The sequence below is a fragment of the Amblyomma mixtum genome, chromosome 8 (genome assembly GCF_055824585.1).
Source record: "Amblyomma mixtum isolate Tamu chromosome 8, ASM5582458v1, whole genome shotgun sequence".
Taxonomy (NCBI): domain Eukaryota; kingdom Metazoa; phylum Arthropoda; class Arachnida; order Ixodida; family Ixodidae; genus Amblyomma; species Amblyomma mixtum.
In genome coordinates, this window is record NC_143019.1 from 33,337,734 (window position 1) to 33,360,204 (window position 22,471).

A 22,471-nucleotide genomic window follows, 5' to 3' on the forward strand; every position below is an offset into this window, starting at 1 on the left:
GGAGGTGCACATCTCAAACTCCCATGTGTATAACAAATATCTTCACCACCACCACCGATACCTAGCCCCATCGCTCCGGAGAGCGCGTGATAGTTCAGCAGCGCGTATGCGGAGCCTTGGTCAAAAGCGGAGAGTGAGCGGTGGTGCAAGAGAAGGAGAGAGTAGATGGCGTCATATTTAGATTACTGCGAACTTTAACCCCACCTCGCGAGCGTTCGGGCACACCTTGTGTTTATGGCATATGAAGTTCTTCGCACAACTCTTTCATGTTTGGTTTCTTATCGTGGTCGATTTAGACGGAATAAGTAGCTACAGCTAGGAGTTCAGCTTGATAAGGCCACGATATAATGTTGAGAAATAGGCGCGGACACAGTACGTGTAGCAAAAGATAGAGTGACCTAACGTTAGCACTGAGTACCATATGAGGTTTCACTGCACGCTTATATACTGTATATAAACATGGACACCAAGAATTCTTACAAGATGCAACATCTCCTGAGTGTCGCGCTAATGTCGTACATAAGATTCCTTTAGACCACGTCAAGTGTGTTAATGACCGCAACGGAAGCAAGTAAAGGAGCTGAAACTTCCAGGATTACTTCGGTGTCTCACTGGATCTTATGGTGATGTTCTACTTTGTTACGTAAAGTTTGCTATTCAGAAGGGCTACAGGGATCGCTTGGAAAAGTAGATCCTAAAGGTTTTTGCGGTAATAGAGTTCTTGTCTGAGTGTTCTGCTAATAAACATGTTTGACAACGAATTCTTAGATAGACACATTGTTCAACATTCTTTTTCTCCAATGTGCGATGGCAATACGCTTTAAAGATTCACAGATGATCAAAAAAAAAAAAGTGGGGTGAGTTGGCAGCGCCCTCACGAAGCTGCGGCGGTAGGTGGAAACTGCCCCTTTGGGCAGTTTGGGCAAATGCGACAGCCCCACTGCCTCAAGTCCTGCCGTGCTTCAGCAAAGACAAGTAAGGTTTCAAAGCAGTTGACCTGAGATTAAAATTTTCAGAGAGGTCGACCGACCAAGCATTTCGCACCCACTACGAGTATGCTCCACCGGCTGGTTTCATTTGGAATCATGCGGAGATATTGATAAAGAAATGACGGAACTTTGGTTAGTAACGTGATAGCATTGAAGGTCGCGTTACACAGAAAATCCGGCGTCGGCGCTGTGAGCGAAAAATCACGAGCGTGACTCTGGCAGGTGGTGCCCAGGTGGTGCCTAGGAGGCAGGTGGGCCATCTAGGTCACGTGACCTTGCGGCCACAACCTGTCCACCAGATAGTGAGCAAACTGCCCACCGTGGCAGATGGTAGTTAATGACTGGTTGCTCACGAAGAGCAACCTCAGCTGCACAAGACCCACCGCTGGGAGCCCCTGCCATAGCAGGGCAATGGCGCATCGCTTAACCACTGCGCCATGAGTGGTATGAGGACACCCAGGTATCTATTAATCTAAAGTAGAGAATGGCCCTCTGCATGTATGGGAATTAGTCCATCACACTACCGCGCCATCCTTAAAGCGGAGCTTAAGCGTCCGCTCCAATATTTTATTTCATGTTTTTGGATGTTCTTCTTTCTACTCACAAATTTTGGTATCATTGTTTTGTTACGCTGAAAGGTTTTAATTTCAGACTAATGTGTTAAGAAAGAACGTGAGTATGCCGCTTAAAATAGAGAACTCTTCTCCCGTGTTCACCACTGGGTAACCTCATGACCTTCGAGAGCATCGGTACATTTAGTGAGAACCAGTCTGAGAGTTCATTTAAAGCGGGCATTTCAAAAGGCAGTTCTTCCCCAATGTCACGGGATCATAACGAGCTGTTAGCGCATGGTCGATATTTGCCTAAAGGCGCTAAGATTAAGAGTGACAATGCCTCTCGCAATGTAGCGTAGTTGGAAGAAGGAACTAATAACATGTAAGTCATTCAAAAGGCAACAGCGCAGAACATCATAAACTTCTTGTAACAACAAACCTTACATTCCCAACAATGACGGGTACAGGTTGTACAGTGCAAATAACTTTATAGCTTTTACGTATGTGTGAACTCCTTTACTGCGAAATCTGAAGTGGGGGATCTCTGCTACGTGTTCCTTCCTATCTTAACTCGTAAGCGCCAGCAATTGCATTGCGCATGAGCTGAAACGTAGTCTACGTTTTAGGTGTACACTAAACAAGTAAGGATTTCAAGCGGTGCGAATCGCATGTATGCAGACCTTTCAAAACAATCTTGAAGGGCACACACGTGCGTTCAAAACTAGTCTTTCCTGCTAGTAACCCTCTCCTGTTCACTTTCTACTCAGACCTGTCCCGCACTAAACCGCTGACGCTACCAGCTTTCCACTGATAAGCAGCGGAAGGCCCCACTACAGGAAGGCAGCAAAAACATCTTTCTTGCCGCAGGAACCTGCAAGGGACTCTGGGATTGCTTGCGTGACCCTGTGCAACGCGCGGTCAATGCTTTCTTGGATGCTGCATATATAAGAGCGTCGCGTTTCCGCCAGAGCTCTTCAGTGCTGCTTGACACAAGTTCGATAGGACCAGTTGAAGCTCGAGTGGATATACAGGCAGAGTGATGGGATCGTTGCATTTGACATTGGCTGCACTGGCCCTTGCCGGTAAGGGACAAGGCTTCAGGCATGTGCGTTTTTGTCTGTAGGTCAGGCGTGAAACTGCTGCTTGACTGAAAGGGGGGGGGGGGGACGGAAGTGTTAATAAAGCTGTGAGGAAGGTGTGCGGATAAGTTAAAAACAAAAACAAAACACCATTGATGTGGTGGGCAAATAACATCAGCTATCCGAAGGATGCTCTTCTGGCGTTCAGGCGAAACTGAAGCAATGTTATCTGTCATTAGTTAAAGGGAGTAGTGAGAAATGTTAGCGGAAGGGTTGGTGACGAGTGGAGATAATTCAAGCTTTGAAGTAAAATGCATCCTCCATACAAAAAGTCTCAGACTTGAACGCATCGTTAGTCGCTCTCTGATGAATGGGTCAGTCTTCTATTGGAGATAAGTAGATAAGTAAAGAAGATATTTTCATATTACAGTGGGTGTTGTTTCTGGTTGTGAAAACGAGTGCGGATTTGATGCATTGGTCACAAATTAACAAGTAAAATTGGCAAATGAAATGAAGCCGCATTTTATGGTGGCGACTGGCTGTGCTCATGCTTCATAGCACGGCTGGTCAGCGGGCTTCTGCGCCTGGAGTGGATATGTTACATTTATGAGCATGTTTTTGAGAGAAAATAAGACAACAGAAAGATCACGCAGATGTGTTCAGTTCCCTGTTGTTCTAGTCTTTTTGTCGCTAAAAACATGACCATAAATTCCATTTTGCGAACTAGCCAAAAGTTGACGCTTTTGACATGATGTGGGCGACGAGGTTTTCTTTGTTCAAAAAAATTAATGGTCCATAAAATGCAGTCTAGCTTTAAAAAATTGTGGTGAGGATAAAGGCCATTGGAAACCAGAGCACGGTTAATGCCCACTCCAGGGTTAATGTTTCGCGCTGGATGTGGGGCTGGGCGCGGCGGTATTACCAAATTGCTGTGTGGAGCACATGGAAGGTGTTGCCTACGTTGCTTCCAAGAGATTGTGTTTTTTACTTCGACATTGCACTTCTGTTTGAGTTGAAGCGTACCCGAGAAAGCGAATACTCAGTTGTTCTCTGTCACCCAGGTTTAACCAGACGTTAAACACCGCGTCTTTAACTTAGCTTACAACTTTTGCTAGTAACATAAACTATAAGCTTATTCAAGCAAGGGAATGATTACATTTTGTGCACAAGAGTTTCTTTTATATTGAGGGGGGTTCCCTGAACTTTGAACCAGTAAACGAACATCGTCTGTGTTTCTTGCTTGAACGTAGAGTTAGTTTTGTTTGTAGGGAACAACGACTCTTGTAGTTGATTTTTCGCGGCCCGACTGGATGCACAGACGCACAAAATCCCTATTAGAACATAGTGGCAGGAACATGGAGTAATGGGCTGAAAGGAAAAGAGCACGTTACACCAATGGTGGCTAGTAAACGAGTAGATATTTATCCCTTTGAGATGGCAGGTGGGTTAAGGTTAGTCGAACGGTCCATTCCAGAGGCAGCGCTGTACTGTATAACATTAGCTCAGTGCAGCCATAACAGATGGTGAAGGCCGAAGCTAACGCTCGAATGTCGCGGTGGTCTTCTTGTGTCGATAGTTAACGGGGTTCAGTGAATAAATAAGTATCAGATAACGACAGTACGTGATTTTGACTATTGAAAGCACATCTACATTCCTCTTACGCTTAAATATTTCCTTTTTTAATGATCAGCGCTTGCAAGCGAGTGCGAAATTTATCCGTGTTTCGATGTCGACTGCGTGGGTTTCGCGATGCTTCCGATTTAAACGCGAAAAGTGATAGGCTGCACCTTTTCTAAATTTGTAAGCGTATATTTTTTAAATTTTGGTTTAACTAAAGGAACGTCACAACAGCCTGCCTTGCTTTCCTTCAATATAGACAGCGAGTTCCCGAGTTCACGGGAAAAATCACCGACGTAACGTTCTAGAAGCTCGAAAGACCGAACTTTCAAATTGCGAGAACCCACAATTACGCTGAAAAGCTAATTATGTTGCCAACTCTTCAACTGTTGCTAGCTATATTGAAAATCAAAACTGTTTTTGTCGCTGTGCCTCACAGAAAGTCGCATCTAATCTTTCACAATGATTTTCTTTCAGGCTATGTGCTGGCTGTTTCGGCAGCGATCTGTCAGACGGTGCGTAAGTTTGCCATGCAATACCATACAGATGGCGTCCTCTGGCTCTGTTCTTTATATTTTTTGTAACACAGTCATCAAAAGGACCAAACTTTGCTTAGAACTAAGTGTCCATTAGTGAAGAATACCGCATATACGCAGCACAGTGGAACATGCAAGTTACTGATTGCCGAGGATTAGATGCAAAAGAACACAGTGCAAAGATAGGAGAGATGGAAGCTCACTCTAAGTTTAAGTATGCTTTTGTGTCGTGCATCCTTTGTTAGAGAGGATGTCAGCGCACTACCCTGCCAACGAGATAACCGCAGCTGGTGAGAGAGGCCTTGCTATTAGTATCGCGTTGCTTCGCGCGCCGCATTACCGGTCTGCTCCACTGACCATTTATTGAGAGAAAATAAGGAGAGCCATGATGGCGAAAACTGCCCGTTGTCGCCGTCCGAGCGTCGGCGCATGTATGAGCCTCCACCTACCTACCATGACAAGTGGTATATGGTGCATTTCACTCTCTCCACCTGCAACCTGCCAACCGTCTCCTGTCCCTCCTTCTCAAGAGCAGGTAGACGCCAGACTAAGAACGACTAAACAAAAATGGTTGGTTTGGTTTGGTTTATGGGGTTTAACGTCCCAAAGCGACTCAGGCTATGAGAGACGCCGTAGTGAAGGGCTCCGGAAATTTTGACCACCTGGGGTTCTTTAACGTGCACTGACATCGCACAGTACACGGGTGGCTATGACTAATAAAAAATTACTCAAGCCACAGGATGCACGCAAAATGAACATGGGAGGGGAAGATTCAGAGTGCTTGGCAAGAACCATAAGGCTTTCTTCTCCCTTGTTCACTTTTTGTATACCAAGAAACCATCTGCCTGGCCCTCTCTCTATCATAAGACAACAGGAGGCCTACGTGCTAGACAGACAGCCAGAAATGAAGCCCGAGGGAGCTATTCCTTCTCCGCATTGATCGGGAAGAGCAACCTGCTCTAGAAATTCCTACAGGTGGCTGTATTTGAAACAGCCACCCGCCGATGCAGTGGCGCATCGCTCAATTAACCACTGCGCCATAGCGTCAGCAGTGGTATGGGGACTCGCCGCGATTTATCACAGAGACACGTTTTGAGTAGCTACCGCAGTCGGAGCAGACTAAAACCAGAGATGACGCAAAGGAAGCTGGAAGATAGCACAATTGTTATAGCATCAGGATTGGAATAAATTGCCCAGTTAAAGAACAAGAATGCTATCGAATTTTTTCCACCTCAATTCAATCGATCGCCCCTCAATTTTTTAATATACTCCACCCATTATTTTTGAATTTACCCTTTTTTCTGTATCCTGAGGCAATATACACGCGTCACAGGTTTTTAATGTGTGTCACAGCAGTTTGCTTCTTCATTTGCGCCAATTAATTTCACTCGTTTGCCCGCATATGCACTCGTGGACCTCTTCCTCATTCTCGGAGTAATTCACATAGATTCGATCCCTCGACCTCTATGTCCCACAGGATGCCGATTGTTCTGGAGGCCAACGGTGCGTCTTCCACGCCAATTATTCCAGCCGGGCCAACTGTGAGACCGATCATCGCTGTGAGTATGGCTATCCAGCGCGGGGACTTGAGCGTGCAATTTTTCACAATCTTAACGTGCATACAGTTCCACCTCTCACGCGTTCTTTCCTTCTCGCTTTGCAGGCATCTCTGTTTCCCAAACATCGTGCTCCGTAAGTACCTTTACGAACATGCCCTACACAAATGTCGAACGTTCTTCGGCTGAAAATTTTAATATTGGAAAACTGTAAGGTACTGACGTGAAAATATTGAAGATAATGGTCCATTCCTCCTATATGTAGCAAAATCTTTCTTTTGTAGTGTTTCCATCGCTCGCAACGAACATTTAAGACTGCCATAGAAAATCAATGGAAAACGCTTTTGACGATAGCAACAATGTTAAAAGCAAAAAAAAAATGCAAGACGACCGATAGAAGATATACGTATATATAGATTATTATAGTGAAATCTTACAATCTATGAAAACATTTCTTTGATAAAGTCTTTCCCGTTCAAAAATGCCTTTCTCCAGAATTATTGGGTATGCTTAAAGCGAGGTTTTGCAGCGCTGCATTTAAAGCTCTAGCAGTGTTTCAAGTTTAGCGCCGGCTTGTTTGGACCTTGACTATGTCTGAAACGTCTTCTAGTGCACAATAAGTTTCTGCACTAAACAGGACAAATTCAACATTTGTCTAAAAGAAATCGTTGTTGTGACAAACGATGATAGTGATGTTCAGTTTTAGTGGCGCTACTGCAGCTTTAGTCAAAGAGCGCCATGCCACGAGACATTTCTCATTTACACAATGTGTGGCCAGAGACCCATCTTTCGAGCATTTTAGTTGCTATAAGCCGAGCATCAAGGCAAGAAAGCTTCTACCCATTCTCTCACCGGTGGTAAACGGCGGCGCACTTGGGATCAAACCTCGCCCTTGCTGCATACGAGGCCGATGCTCAAATTACTATAGGCCATCGCTTCGGTATGTTCAATGCTCAGGGCATTGAAGGGTTACACTGCACATTAGTATTAGTATTAACCTTCCGAAACACGTCGTGATGAGCGTAGTAAAGCCGTCATAAAAAGTCAAGTCTGCTTTGGTGTGACTTATTGTACTATAACCGCTCTCAATTTCCGTGAAACTCACCTTGCTACTTCGGTTCACCTTGTTTGTTCAAGCTTTAGTGATTCCTTTTGCCAAACTTCCTTTTTTTTGCGCTCACAGTGCGACCCCGGCTTCCAGTGCCGGCTGAAGGACTGCCCATCTGCGCCTTATGAATGTGAGTTGCACGGACTTCGCTTTACGTATAACGCTGCCAGCTAGAATAGTAGATATGCTACCTTGCATTGTCATAGTAAGGTGCAGGTCATGTTTTTCGAAACATGCTGAGTTAATATTTTGGTTCATAACAGCGTCTCCCACGCTTGCAGTAGCACTTTTTCAGACCTCGTGTCCTTACACAAGAAACTGAAGCGCAGAAACCTACATACAGTCCAGAACAAAAGTTTCTAGGATACCTGAGCTAGTCATTCTAAAACCAATGATTAATTTTAATTTCCGATCACTAAATCTAAGATCAATCAATAATTTAACTGCCACCTGCCATGGTGCGCAGTTTGTTCACAATCAGGTGGACAGGTCGTGATGACGCCGCAAGGTCACATGACCTAGGTGGCCCATCTACCTCCTGGGTAGCTTTTCTGGTTATTTGTCTTGGATTTTGCACTCACGGTCAACGACACCGGCAATGGCGACAACACCGAAGACGCCGACGGTGAAGCCGGATTTTCTGCTACAGCAACTCCTTAACGCTCTCGCGTTAAAATCTGTACAGCTAGGCTTACTGGCTTAACGCGCGTTAAACAGAAAAAGTTGTTGCAGCTTTGGTTTCGCCATGTAGTTCCCCATTTCGCCGTGGAATCTCTATCGCAAGCAGTAAGAGTAAGCCTAACCGTGCTCATGCAAATCAGCGAAATATGATCTGGCCACTGCTCGCCTATCGCGCTTTTCACTCTCGCACATGCCCTCTGCACATCTCCTAAACGTGGCCACCTGGCACGGTTGGCATTTGACAATTAACTTAAATTGAAAAGCTGAAATTAAATTCTAGTAATCAATCTCTATTAAATCAACTCACTAAGTAGTTAAGATCCTAAGGCTGGCGCGTAGATTTCACGGCAGTGTGCAGGGCTAAGCGGCTAAACCAAAGCATAACTGCTTTCATTGTAAAAAAAAAGGGAGCAAGTCTGTTCGCAAGGGTGGTTATAATTTGCTATTTCGTTTCATTTTTCGTTCCTTTTAGGCTTGGTTCTGGAAAACCAGGAGTCGAGATGTGGAGGAATAAGAGTAAGTGGAGGTGTTTGATACCGTTCTGGTTAAGTGCACAAAGCTGCAGAATGATTGCATGAGATCGAAGGTTAATTTGTATATTTCGCTTATGTTAACCTCTATTCTAGCTTGTGCAGATATTATTTCCTAAAGTTGTTGATGGCTCCCGATAAAATAATTGAAGGATGCCGCGAAGTGCCTGACTTGAAATTGAGACTGGGCCGAAATAGTTTCTGAAAAAAGAGCAAAATACCATGTTCCCTTTCTTCTTGATATCAGTATCGCAGGCTTTAAAATAACAATTAATCGAATAAAGAAAAAATTATTATCTACAACAAACATATTTAAGAAAGAAACAACTTTTGTTCCTAAAACTTGCAAAATACTGTCATCACTAGACTTACAATATCGGTTATGAAGTGCTCGCACTCGTTCTTTAGTTTTTTGTTTTTTTCTTAACATGCGCATTGCAGGGTCCCCAGTGTGGTCCCAACCAAGTTTGCGCTTACGAGAAGACCGGCCTGGTGTGCATAAAGTGTCCGTGCTACGGCACCGATCGTTCCATATGTAAGTATAGCCGGAACCGCTGCTCTTTTTGTTCCTGCGGGCCTGCGTGCAGATGCTAGGGCCTATGGTTAGCATCGCTGGATGCTCTTCATCGCTTAGCGTGTAGAACTGATGCAGATAATAGAAGAGACAACGCAGCTTGCAGGCATAGACGGAACAATAAAACAGCAAGCTCACGGTACACAAAAACTAGCACTAGGGAACAGTATGCGTTAGCATTATAGTCTTGATTGTGCGACCGATATGCATGAGGACGATGTGAGGTCACTGAAGCCAAGGTTATTAAAATTTTGGTTTGTGGAATTTTTTCTTTGCATGCTTTCAAATTATAGAAATCACGAACTTCTCGAAAGTGTCTCTCAGAGCCCGGACATTGCCAGCCACCACATTCTACGACCCGCCATCATGGTCAGACACTGAGGGGTAATCCTGTCCGAACGGTAGTTTTGTAGGCATCGAAATTCGTCGGAGAGAGCCCGGCCGGCCTTGTCGCAGCAGTCAGGACACTTTAAGTCCCCCTCTTTGTAAGAAACCATGGATGCTCGCGAACCGACTGAAAGTCACGTATACATGCTTTTGTAAGAAGATTCATGCGCAGACCGTGACTGCCACCCTAGGCGGAAAAAAATCATTGGGTTCAACTGGGCTGTCCAGTTCGATCCAATCGGAATCAACTAGACTCAAGAGGACAGCCAGTTGGATTCACGAATTTTAGTAGGCTTATTGCACAGGGAATTTTTCGGGAGGTTCTCCATCTCTCGACCAGTGAGCTGATGTGCAGTGGCCCGGTAGACTGGCGGCAGTTGCAATGAATTTATGTGAATTAGTTCCTTGCCACCTGCCATAGTGAGCAGATTGTCCGCAAGCCGATGGGTAGGTGGCGCACTTGCCCCTCTGTGGAAGGTGGGTCACCTGTTTTGGTGACACGGGCGGATGGACGCATGCCGACTTTTCTCGAGAACGGAACATCTAATACAATCGCATTAAAATGTGGACGACGTAGAAACAGAAACAGAAGGTCAAGCACTATCCATTTGAAATATTAGACAGAGCATTTCATGGCCCCAGCTCAATTCATAATTCCAATAACCCCTACCTTACAACCAAGTTTCTCCTACCCTACATTCAACCCATTGTCATCCGTCCTTGGAAAGATCGGAGAAATTCTCGACGATAGTTCTGCTTGACAGTTTTGTTCCTCTTTCCTTTATTTTCACTTCCTGCCACAGTAAATTTCTCCTGACATTTGTTTGGGTGTTTCGTTTAGCATGATGACTTGGTTACATTTGTTTATGCCTCTGTGGTATACACGCTGTTGTGCTTCTTTCTAATTTATTTCGAGCTTCAAAATTATGTATTTCCAATGTCCTGCAGGTGTGGACAAGCGTCCAGGACTGGAGTGCGGACCCAATAGCATCATCCAGGAAAACAGGCCAGGCATCTACCTCTGCAAGGGATGCGCCTCCGCCGTTTCTGTGCTGACGCGCTAGCTGCTATAAGGGACACGCCCAAGCTCACACGCCCAAGTTATGTTCACCTGCCTTAAAAAAAAAGAAACATTAGCCAGAGAAGGCACGAACATCCGTTCATGTGCTGGAGTTTTGGCCTGTGCTGCGAAGCCTCAATAATAAAGAAATCCGACTGTTAAAGTATCGTTTTAACAGTTTTAAGAGGTTGACTACATTCAGTACACGCACTTTTTATGTGAAAAGGAAGGTACGGCAAGAGCGGCCAAACACACGCAGTCTGGTATCGGTTCATCCGATGAAGGAGGAAGAGTATTCATCCCATGAAGCCAAATAGAAAGAAAATGTTGTTGTTGTTAGCCTTTGAAAAGATGGCACATACACACACTGGGAGAACAGCCAAGAATCGGGAGGCGAAGGTTGCTATTCACCTGTAGGCAAAAGAAACCTAAAGGTAAAAGAAAAGCACACAGGACAGCAACACCGGGGGAGTCTACCGCAAGGATGGCAGGGTCTGAAAAGGGATAAGAGTTTGGATTGAAGAGAAAGAGAAAGAAAAAAAGGAAGAAGTGATTAATTCAAATTGTAATAAAGCATAGAAAATAAAATATTGTAATCTTTAGCAAGGCAGTCGATGAGATTCCAGCAAGAAATTTTGAACAGCGGCACCAACAGCCCTGTGTCTGAAGCCAAGCGTGGTGGCGCCAAATGATTGCAAGAGTGGGCTGCGCAAACTAAGGTCAAGATGCTGTAAGGGCAACTCCAGAAGTCTTCTTCTCAAAGAGGTGAAACGGCGACAAAGGAGCCAAAAATGGTGGACAGATTGAGGCTCACGGCAAAATGCACCGAGGGTAGATACCGTCAAACCAGACAGAAATTTAGAGCATGGATACGGCAGCCGAACCTCGTCAGAGATACTTCTAGCGGCTGAGATTGACAAACTTTCCTGCTCCAGGAATATTGCTGATCTTGATATTCCGCCGATGTTAAAAGCGCCGTGTTTTGCGCGCTTAATAACGCCCGTCGCCGAAACCTAGATGCTGTGATATACGCTGTAGCCTGAATGATAGGCAACACGGGGCCGTCTAGGGAAGCCTTTGCGAGGTTATATGCCATCTCATTTACTGTCACGCTGCTGTGACCGGGTACTCATATCAAATGAACAAGGCTTAAATGTGAAGGAAGAAGCGATAAAAAAGTGATTAAAGTGGACAGTCAACATGCGATGCGAGGGACGAACACAAAGATAAAGAATCGATAATGACTGCCACTGCAGTAATAGAAGGGCCTAGCTTGCGCAGAGCAAGTACTACTGCCAGAAACTCTGCTTGAAAAATAGGTGTGAAATCCGGAAGGCGCTGCGAAAAGGACCAGTCTAAACTCGGACAAAAAATTCCCACACCTGCCTTTTGGTTGCATTGAGAGGCGTCGGTTGCTATTGCAGTTTTTGTAGGTAGGCACCCTAAATGATCTTCTAACAGTCCATTTAGAATACGGGGTGGTAGAAACAACAATAACAAACAAATGGAAAGCGAAAACATTCGACCTTTTTGTGCGAAAGCACTACTTCACGAGGTTGAACCGGGTCACCGGTTTTGTGCGAAGCTTGACCTTGAAGGTGGCCCGAACAAACCATAAATAAATAAAACAAGCATTGTCGCGATTGAGATTCGAACCTGTGGCTTCGAGAACAGCTAGATCAGCTTTGGTAACCACTGTACGGGAGCACTGAACTAACGCCGCAGTCAATAATGCCTAGTGTTAAACTGAAGGACACTCGCGCTGTGCATTGCAAATCATCTTCTTCATGAATTAATACTGCTATCAAACAAATATTAACTCTCTGAGGCATGTGGCAGTAGTGAAGGAGAGAGGTGCGCTGCAAGCGTTGGCGTTGTCAACACTGCTGCAGAAACCCGGCGCTGGAGCATAGGCCCCTGGCATACATTTGGTAAATTGGCATTGATCATGAAAAAGTTGAAGACATGGATAAGTGCCACGGCTCCCTTGGTCAGTGGACACCTCAATCGCGCTTTTGGGCACGTGGCATAGAACTGTGCTTTCGCATAATATTTCGTGCCTGGCACAAATAAACAGCCAGTAACTTTTTTTTTAATTCGAAGACTTGCCACGTGGCATAAAAAGAGGCTGTCAGTAAGCTAAAGTAGGCCATCGAGGCTGTTGTATTCCAGACACTTGAGCAGGCTACAGCCCATATGCAGTATTAGTCATTACAGCAATTCGGAAACTTCAGGACAGTGTAAAACCGAGTGGTATCGCTACTACACGAAAAGTTTAAAGCTATTCCAAAGAAGTCATCCAATGCAGATAGCAGTGTTGTTTTATGAAAAAAGAAATAATCAGAGACAAGCCCCGGCAGCTCTGGTAAATGCTGAGTAAAGCTTGATTCTAAAGTCTCATGAAATTATTGCGTTTGTGCTACTATATGCAGGACAGCCTAAGTAAAAAGGGCACAACTTTCTCCGTTGTGCATGCACATGACCACGTGTCCCTCTTCTTGTCCTCGAAAGTGTTACCAGTGCAATGATTTCTTGACACATATCAAACGAAGCAGCCATTATCCATGGCACACTTTATTACAAACTGCGACAAAATCATTTGAACAAAGGAAAGAGAAACATGAGAGTGTCTTAAAAAAAAAAAGGTTCGCTAAATTACTCAAAATTTTGGTGTCTAAATCTTAGTTACAGGGGCGTATTTTTGGAAACAGATTAACACAGCGCAACGGAACGAAGACAAGTGGAAAGTGTGAACCAACTAGCCCACACCTGAATCCCATATATTTTTGGACTCCCAGAATTCATCCTTTTAGTGCTTAAGTATCCGATTGTTATAACTTGTTCGCGATGGAATGAAAGTTACAAGTGCGACTCGTCTGGATGCAGATCTCTGCGGTTGTCTTGCAAAAAGCACGGCGTGCTTGTAACAGTAGTCGCCACATTCTCCTAACTTCCACTGAAAAGTGCTCTAAAGCCAAAACGCTCGTTATGTTTTGCGCATATGCGCACTGGCGACCCCCTGTTTTTTCGGTTGCGTCACTTTCATGCAAACAATCGTTTGTAAACGTAAAATAACTAATAAATGCAGGAGAAAAGTAAATGAAAATATTACTGTAATGAAAAGACAGTTCACTTTTAAGTGAACTCCTATCAGGCTCCGTCACCACATCCCCTTACTTCCATTATTGGCACAGTAAGAAGAGATGAACACTTCTTAGGTCCTGTGTTATAAAACCCTCCAGTAGCTCATGAATAATATTATTCGTTACATAAACAAGAAAAAAATAAAGCAACAAGAACAAAGCTTATAGCATAAAAATACTGGCTTCGGCGCCAAGTACTAAGGTAGGCTGAACCCCTATATCATTTCGTTCCGTTAACGACATGCTTCAGAATCATGGTTAAACTCCTCGTGAAAGAACAGCATTAGTTTGGTCACTGTACACTACGACCGACTCAAACTGACGCAGGCGCAGTAGCCGTACAAATCATTCAACTCCAGCTGAAAGGACACACACGTGTGTTCGAAACGGCCACTTTAGCGACGCGTGCTCGACTGCCCGCCGCTTGCTGAGTGAGAGGCGTCTCGAAAAACCGCCGACATCGCCAGACCCGAGCGGAACGATAAGGGGCGGCTCAAACGCAGCTACTGCATTCACTCAAATATAGGTCGGCGTTTTCTTGCAAATGTTCTCCTCAAAGCTTGTTCGAAAGATTCTCCCGCCTTCATTTGCATCTCTTCTGAAATGATAATACACAAATCTACATTTAGTTACATTATTCTGCTATTGCCAGCTTGCTTTCTGTACTTGGGCCGGAGGTGTACTATCGAGATCAAAAGATTACGTTTCAGAAGAGACGAGGCTTGGGCATGTTGGTATGACATACTTAAGGGAAATAAATAAAGACGCTGCGGAACTACTGGCCTGTGTTCGTAAGGTGGCTAGGCGAGCGGACGCTGATGAGAAGGACGCTTGTGTGTCGCAAGGTGTCTGTGTGCTAGAGCGCTGTAAACTGGAGCGTCCTAAAGTTCGGTTAGCGCTTGTCTGTGTCTCCTCGCTTGTCCCGTCTTCTCTTGTGCGCTATTTATTTCCCTTAAAAAAGATTACGGGACCAGCGTTGTCGGTAAAAAAAAAGCCAGTTTATTGTCGCCCTGCCTCGCGATCTAGTCGTCTGGTATTGTTACCAGAGGATAGAGTATGCTCGTCTCCGCATACCTTGGCATCTTTCAGGCGTCAACTGAATTCCATGACTGATGAAGTAATTTTTTTCTGCACACTGGCGCCCGTTAGCTCCTGATCGCGATAGTACACTGGTCCGTTGCCTATGTTCGAATAAATATGGTAGACTGTCTGCTGTCTAGCCATCTCCCTTGCATGTACTTTGACGAGATTACACGCATGCTCCAGTGACAGCGCGCAGCCACTGTAGAGCACAGGCTATATATAAATAGCGTTAGGCTGCAGCTGCCACCCCTCAGTTTGTCTCGACGTTTGGAGCACTGCAAGTTTGCTTCAATAGGTACTCTAAGCAATGGGGTACTTTCGTTTGACGCTGGTTGCTCTGGCCCTTCTTGGTGAGTGTTTTTCAAACAGGCCTATGCATATGCAGACCGGTTTATTATAAGGTACTTGTCACACAATCATGCCTAACCTCGGTTTAGGTAACCACAGTTTTCGCTGAGCATGGTTACTGTTGTTCATATGGCACACTTAGGTGAATTCTGCCATGTGAACAGCAGGAAACACGTATAGCGAAAACCATGGTTACTTTAACAAAGTTAAAGAGCGCTCGTGTGATAAGGGTTAAGAGAGTTATATTAACAGCTCAGCAGGTACTTGAAAGATTTGAAGCGACACACAAAGTGTCCTTTTATAGGGCTGATCGACGTTATTGGCAGCCAGCCTACCCTTTGTTCATTGCGTGCGTTGCTGTACACCGTATAGCGATATATTATGCAGTTATCACCAATCTTCAACTGCGCATGTGCGGAGGGGCTCGATGGGCTAGGTATGTCACCGTAAGGGCAGTCTCTGCGATCCGTTTGGACGCTGGCAGGCGCAGCATACGGTAGCATTGAGCTAAAATGCTGGAACAGGATCGTGCAGTGGCTGAACTACCATAAGCACCACTTCCGCTTTTCATGAAGGATCCCGTGATCTTTACTACTGGTGCGCCTTCTTCGACAAAAAGTCTGATGCTTCGCTTCTACTTCAGATTTCATGTGGGCGATCGCTGGCATTTCCACTGGATAAATTGTTCGCCGCCAAAAGTTCGGCAGATCATTTTCGGTACGCGCCGGTAAAATGGGACAGCTTAAGCAGTCGCTAGCTTTCTTGACCACCATAACCCCATGGCGAATTTTACACTAGCTAGCTATCTTCAAAGTCAAAGGTGATACGAGTTCGCTCTGCTGTGACAAGTAGGGAGGTAGGCATTAGCCTTGACCTATCGCTTACGGCTTTCAGGAGGTAAAATGGCAGCTCAATTCAAATGATCGGTAAACGTAAATGTGGCACCTTATTGCTATTCTGCGTGTGGCAGTGACATGCATTGCAACAAAGCCGTACTTATCAGAATTTAAGGCCTGACGGCGAGTTCTTACATTTCAATAATATGCGAGGCTCTATAAGCACTTTCCTGAATAATCGTGACAGAAACTTTTATACGTGTGCGATTGCACTGTCGTGTTGCGATGAGAAAAAAAATAGCAACACTAAACTCCTGTTCTTTGCAGCGACTATAAGAAAACTGTGAACAGGACGAATTCGAAGATAATGTACGAGTATGGCTATGCGAATTTAAGATCGTTCGATGCAAAACGGGCGGAAGCTTTTGTAATTGTGCCACACACATGACGATTACTCACCGCTGCGATGGCTCGGTCGTTATGGCTCTCAACTGCTTCTCTGAAAGATTCGAGTTGGATGCTGGCCGCGGCGGTCGCATTTCGATGCCGCGATATGCTAGAGGCCCGTGCATTGTGCGATGTCAGTGCACGTTAAAGAACCCCAGGCGGTGGAAATTATCCGCAGCCTGTCATTTTGGGACGCTAAACCTATAACCGTACCGTAAAGATTACCGTGGGCCATGCTGCACCCTGCTTTCCAAGGGACGTAAAGGAAATTTCGTTGTTTTGTCAGTCCATCTATGTCACTCGCTGGCACGTGTGAAGAGCGCTTTTTTTTTTTGCGCTGGGCGGATGTAACTAAAGGCGGCAAGATTGTTGAGATGCGTACTGAGGCTCGGTTCTCGCCTACCTCAGGGAGTTTCTTTTGTGGCAGAAAATATTGCGACGACCATTTCATATTGCAGTGAAATTGAATGAGCAACGCTGCCTTGGCAGCTACTGCCAGCAGAACTTGCAAACATTACCCCGCTGGTTTCTTAAGTGGTGGTGTATTGTCAGATACAAAATGCAGCACGCCATAGTTTCTCCTGTCTAACTACTGCCCGTTGTCTCCTGTGACTAGGCTGACTCCCTAGGTTTTCAGTGAATACAAAGTCTTGATGGCCTCTGCGTGTGTGGACGTAGCGAACTGCGGCGTGTTAGGCCACGTAAATCCGAGTGTTAATTGCACTTGTAGGTGGTATGGTTCACGGTGTTCACACCCTGAAGCGGCATCTATAGGCTATTAGAGAGCGTATTGGAGTGCTTTGGATTAACTTAAACCACCTCAGGTGCTCTAAAATGCACCGATATCGCACAGTACTAATTCATCTTTGGATTTCGCTGCCCTCAAAATGCTGTCACCGCGGCAGGGATTCAAACTCGTGTTCTTGTGCTCAGAAGCACAGCACCACAGCCTTATGATTTCACTTTGATTATGGTGTTATTTGTCTACCTGGTATATATTTTCTGATAGTTGCCTTATGTTCATATATTTTTTTTTTTTCAGGGTACAGTATGATTGTTTCTGCGACCACCTGCGAGTCGGTGCGTACTCCTTTCATTAACTCCCTGTGTAATCCATGTGCACTCCTATCGGACTTAGCAAGGTGGCCTTGTTAGTGAAACGTTGTGCATAGATTATTAGCCCTAACAGCAGTGTATAAGTGTTTAACGATGCGATGCCCACTCCTTTCACATCTCGTTTTGAACACAAAGGAAACACTGCCATAAATTTCTTTCATTCACCTTAACTCTGTGCAGCACGTCGTTTTAGATTATTGTTTGTTGTTTACTGTAATACCCACAGCGCCACAAGTGGCATTACAGTGGGGGGGAATAACACATCATACAAACGAAAAAAAAGGTAACAAAGTGCAGCACATACAATGCAACCATGATGCAACATTAATACAGCCTAAAAACAGCATTCAGAGATGAAGAGAATAAATCACCTGACGTAATTAATACGACCTCTTCAGAGAGCCGGTTCCAATCTCTTATAGACCTATGGAAAAAAGCATATTTGTACATCTCTGATTTACTGTTCATTTCCTTAACTTTTAAACGATGGCCACGGCGTAGCGAAATATAGTTTGGTGGTACAGGTCACGGTTTATGCCAGTATTGAAATAGTAAATACTATGAAAAAATTTTAACCTCAAACAATATCTACGTTTTTCAAGCGTCTTCCATCCCAGCGATGCTTTACCTAACCGCTGGTCGGTCATTATTTCTACAGCTATCGCTAAACTTTTTCACTAGCTCACTTACTGACGAAGTCCCTCATTCACTCGGTAAGCATTGTGTTCTGTCGTTGAAAACCTGTACTCGTTTATTACCCAGGATTCCGATTGTTCCGATGGGCAGCGGTGTGTCCTACACCGGAACTTCTCCAGCAGCGCCAACTGCGAGACTGACCGTCGTTGTGAGTATATGGTCACGTGCTTCTCACCTCCGGCAGCTTAAAACTAGTGTCATTATGGTACTATTGTGCTATTGAAATGGTTACCAAAATATCTATTCGTTTTCATTATGGTATCTTTGGTGTTAATAAAGGTTTCAAAAGCATTTTAATTTCAATTTTTTCTTAACTTTCCTTACGCTGCTTTCCTTCTACAGGCATCTCTGCTACTCCTACGACGTGCTCGGTAAGCGTTCTTAATTGCATGGCTTATCTTGCACTGTTTACACTGTCGCTCTGCAATTGTCCTTCATGAGGTATTGCGAGAGGTAAAAAGGTTGTAAAGATTTTACTGCGTCTCTTTGTGGTATTAGTATGCTTATATTGTACTAGGTGGCAGTTTATAGTTTCGAAACAAAATTGCTTGCTAAAACTTTTATATTAAAAAAAAACACGAGTTTGCTAAGAGCTCGTATTTCACTAAAAGAAACGTTCTTATATACAGCAAACTTACACTTGTTTCCTTCAATGGTTGAGACTTGAATTGTAGCGAAGCAATGGAAGTAAATGATAAACGAAAATGTACAGCTTGTTCAATTTCCTTCATGCCGGCACCACTCCACTCCCGCTGGTGACAGCTTCAACTGAAAGCTAAACTGAGCATGACTGCATGGTTTCCATTAACAGATTGCTCCTGACAAAAGCGATTACGCTCGCAGTAGCTCGATTACGCTATGCAGAAAAGTTCTGCAACAAAAACTGGCACTAATCTGAGGCGATCTTGCATGTCCTTGAATGCACTGCTCCACACTAGGCATCACCGTTATGGTTTGCGAAGGGACGTTTAACTAGATGTTCAGATTAAATATTCGTCTGGCATATTGAACTGGCACCTCTGTCCAATATGCATTGCAGTGGGGGTGGTTTCGTGAATCCGTGAAAATAAAACGTGAAATGCTTGCGCAGTGTGAACATGGCTTCCAGTGTTTCCCGAGGGACTGCCCTACGTCACCTTTCGAATGTGAGTATGGTGAACAGGTTCTGATATTACTGGCATCCTCTTCTGTTGCTGTGTTTTCTGCGGGGAAGAAGTGTCTGCCATGACCAACGAATATTTCTCAGGTCTGTCATTAATAACATTTCTTTTTCTAGGATGATGATAGATCTCAACTAATAGTTTAGGGGCCATTCTTTTCAGTACAGAATTCGGAACCAGAAGGATGTTCGAGTAGTGACATTAACCCGCAGCAGAGAACACATGATGTTGAACAATCTTTGCCCAAACGTCACTTGTCGAAAACGCCTTTCAACGAAATGTGAATTTGTGCTAACCCGGAGAAACTAGTAAGGACTTGGCCAAAGAGACATTAAGGCAAATTCACTAAAATCCGTCGAAAGAAATCATTTTAATACGTTGTCATCCAGCAAATAAAGCGAAAAGGAATCTCTACCCATGTCGCATCCCAAGTTTACTGCTCATGAGCACAAATGTTCACTCGGAGAACCAGGCTGTACGCGCAGTGCGGGTCATGTGGTCGATTACCTCTGGTTCCTATGCAGACGACGTCTACTCCAGCGAAGAACCAGAAGATAACATTCGGTTTGACTAGTCTACTCGGGAAGATAGGGCTGGAGTTAATCGAAAACGGCATGTTTTCATCTGTATCTTATCGGTACTCACCTACGGGGCAGAAACGTGGAGGCTAACAAAGAGGGTTCCGCTTAAGTTAAGAACAACGCAGCGAGCTATGGAACGAAAAATGATAGGTGTAACGTTAAGAGATGGGAAGCGGGCGGATTGGGTGAGGAAACAAACGCGGGTTAATCACCTCTTAGTCGAAGTCAAGAGCATGAAATGGGCTTGGGCAGACCATGTAATGCGAAGTCCTCGCTGGTAATCGCGATAATCGCTGGCCCTTAAGGGTAATGGAATGGATTCCAAGAGAAGGCAAGCGTAGTAGGGGGCGGCAGAAAGTTAGGTGGGCGGATGAGATCAAGAAATTTGCACGGGTATGGTAGTTAGTGGTGATGAAAATGTTTAGTAGGAACGGACAGGAGGTATGTTTCGATCAGCCGTAAGGGACCGATCCTTACAAGCACTAGGTGGAGGTCCCTAGTTTGGGACCCCAGTGGCGGCCACCCGGGCGCGCCCGACTAATGGTTGTTGGGCCTGTAAGTCGTGGAAGCCGAGCAGGGTCGCCTCCTAGTCCTCCCGGCTTAATCTCAACCCAGCCCGGAAGGGGCACGGTGGTCGCATCTGGCATAGGACAGGGTTAATTGGAGACATGGGACAGGCCTTTCCCCTGCAGTGGGCGTAGTCAGGCTGATGATGAAGCTTGGCTGGACTGCAGAGCAAAACACTCCAGTTATGAGGCTTGAAAGGCACACTTCCACATGGACGAGTGCAGTAAAAACAGGACACAGCGCGGAGACAAGACACAGCGCTGTGTCTTGTCTCTTCTTCCCTCGTGCTTGTGCAGGGGCACAATTATAGCCGTGTCATAGCAACTTGCCCGTCAGGCTGCTTGTTGAACTCCGATCATGCCATTCGCCCTTTCATGACAGGAATTTTTCTTCTACTCGTACAGATTTGAGTACTCGTACAGCAATCTTAAGCGATCCTATTTCTATTCAGGTGTGGTCCTCGAGCGCCAGGATACCAGGTGCGGAGGAAGCAATGTAAGCATACTGTCCTTCACCTTACGTCAATTAAAAAAAGGGTTGAAATAAAACTCGGTGCTTAATCAAACATTCCGGCGGCTATAATGACTTGTCTGACAGTGATGTAAGGTGAATTGTTCCTTGTGAGAAATAAAACAAAGGCTAGCTTGAACGCAAGCTCATGGATGCAGGGGTGAAACTGCCTCTTTTTTTTTTTTTTTTTTTGGGGGGGGGGGGGGGGGGTGTTCATTCTTCCACACAGATTGTACATTACAGAAGCGATTTAATCTGATTTTTTACTTTCTGCTTCGGTTAATTCTCATCTTTGTTCTAGGGACCCCGGTGTGGTCCTGAGCAACTATGTGGCTACAGGGACACCGGCCTGCATTGTCTCAAGTGTCCCTGCTACGGCACCGACGAGGCCACCTGTAAGTGAGCTCTTTATGGAACCTTTTTACGAGCCATCGCTGACTCGTATCCATAACACGCACATCTAATTTTAAAATCCAGACATCCTAATCAGTCTCGCAAGAACACGTGCTTGCCTACTTGGTGATAAAATATTGCTTTTCACGGTGGTCCTTTAGTTTTCCGCACTCAAATCTTCGCTCATCTTCTATGCAGCGCTCATCAAAAATTCGGTGGCGTTTTCATTAGTGGCCCTTAAAAGAGCTGCTCGGCATCTTGGAATCTCGGCATGGTGCCGAACCGTTCTCTCTACTTTTGAGACTTCTTCATCAGTCGATGTCCAAGGGATCAAATTCCATGACAAGCGGATAAACACATTGTGCGTTCCTACTAAATTAAAGGACAATAATTGCAGTGAATGAGGACAACTGGAGGGCGAAAATATTAACGCAAGAGTATTAGCAACCCCACGAGAGAACTAAGTGGCGTCGTGTGTCATAAAAGTTGATTGGTTGACGAGGCGACTCCACAGTGGAGTCAGAAGACGGCAAGGGAAGTCACTTCTGGCAAAGCCAACAGCTTCTGATTCTCTCATTATCAACACATACTGTAATGTGTCATGACTTTTTCTTCTTCCATCCACCATTTCATTTCTTGCTTATCAAACAACGCGCATGAATCGAAAATGCGGTCGTTGATTGGGATTTGTTTTTTTCTTTTAAAGAGTCTATTGGCTCTTTGTGAAACTCAGTATGACAGTTTCAATAATACATACTGAAACAAACACCTCCTATCCTGCAGGTGTGAACAAGAAGCCGGGTGCCGTGTGCGGACTCAACACTATCGTCCGGGTGACCCGGGACGGCACGGACTACGAATGCGACGGATGTGCGTCCGTCACTTCCGTGCTCACGTTTGGCCAGCACTGAGGGCTATGC

At 45.0% G+C, this 22,471-nt stretch overlaps 2 protein-coding genes across 2 annotated transcripts; both read left to right on the forward strand.

Moving 5' to 3' along the window:
• Positions 1 to 2,478: 2,478 nt before the first annotated feature.
• Positions 2,479 to 10,834, forward strand: LOC149331953 (uncharacterized). Its single transcript, XM_089555612.1, has 8 exons — positions 2,479 to 2,625; positions 4,717 to 4,754; positions 6,253 to 6,334; positions 6,439 to 6,467; positions 7,515 to 7,569; positions 8,593 to 8,636; positions 9,092 to 9,185; positions 10,560 to 10,834. Exons 1-8 carry the CDS (start codon positions 2,583 to 2,585, stop codon positions 10,673 to 10,675), a joined length of 501 nt encoding a protein of 166 aa, XP_089411738.1. The 5' UTR covers positions 2,479 to 2,582; the 3' UTR covers positions 10,676 to 10,834.
• A 4,370-nt stretch (positions 10,835 to 15,204) lies between these two features.
• On the forward strand, positions 15,205 to 22,471 carry LOC149331954 (uncharacterized). The gene is made up of 8 exons (XM_089555613.1): positions 15,205 to 15,247; positions 17,571 to 17,608; positions 18,407 to 18,488; positions 18,683 to 18,711; positions 19,431 to 19,485; positions 21,100 to 21,143; positions 21,460 to 21,553; positions 22,335 to 22,471. Exons 1-8 carry the CDS (start codon positions 15,205 to 15,207, stop codon positions 22,460 to 22,462), a joined length of 513 nt encoding a protein of 170 aa, XP_089411739.1. The 3' UTR covers positions 22,463 to 22,471.

What these genes read in the sequence shown, in the direction of transcription:
- LOC149331954 (XM_089555613.1), top strand. Translation starts at nt 15,205, where the DNA reads ATGGGGTACTTTCGTTTGACGCTGGTTGCTCTGGCCCTTCTTG. An exon ending in GGTTGCTCTGGCCCTTCTTG is followed by an intron (nt 15,248 to 17,570) that starts GTGAGTGTTTTT and finishes TTTTTTTTTCAG; the next exon opens with GGTACAGTATGATTGTTTCT. An exon ending in CGGCACCGACGAGGCCACCT is followed by an intron (nt 21,554 to 22,334) that starts GTAAGTGAGCTC and finishes CCTATCCTGCAG; the next exon opens with GTGTGAACAAGAAGCCGGGT.
- LOC149331953 (XM_089555612.1), top strand. Translation starts at nt 2,583, where the DNA reads ATGGGATCGTTGCATTTGACATTGGCTGCACTGGCCCTTGCCG. An exon ending in CTGTGAGACCGATCATCGCT is followed by an intron (nt 6,335 to 6,438) that starts GTGAGTATGGCT and finishes CTCGCTTTGCAG; the next exon opens with GCATCTCTGTTTCCCAAACA. An exon ending in CGGCACCGATCGTTCCATAT is followed by an intron (nt 9,186 to 10,559) that starts GTAAGTATAGCC and finishes AATGTCCTGCAG; the next exon opens with GTGTGGACAAGCGTCCAGGA.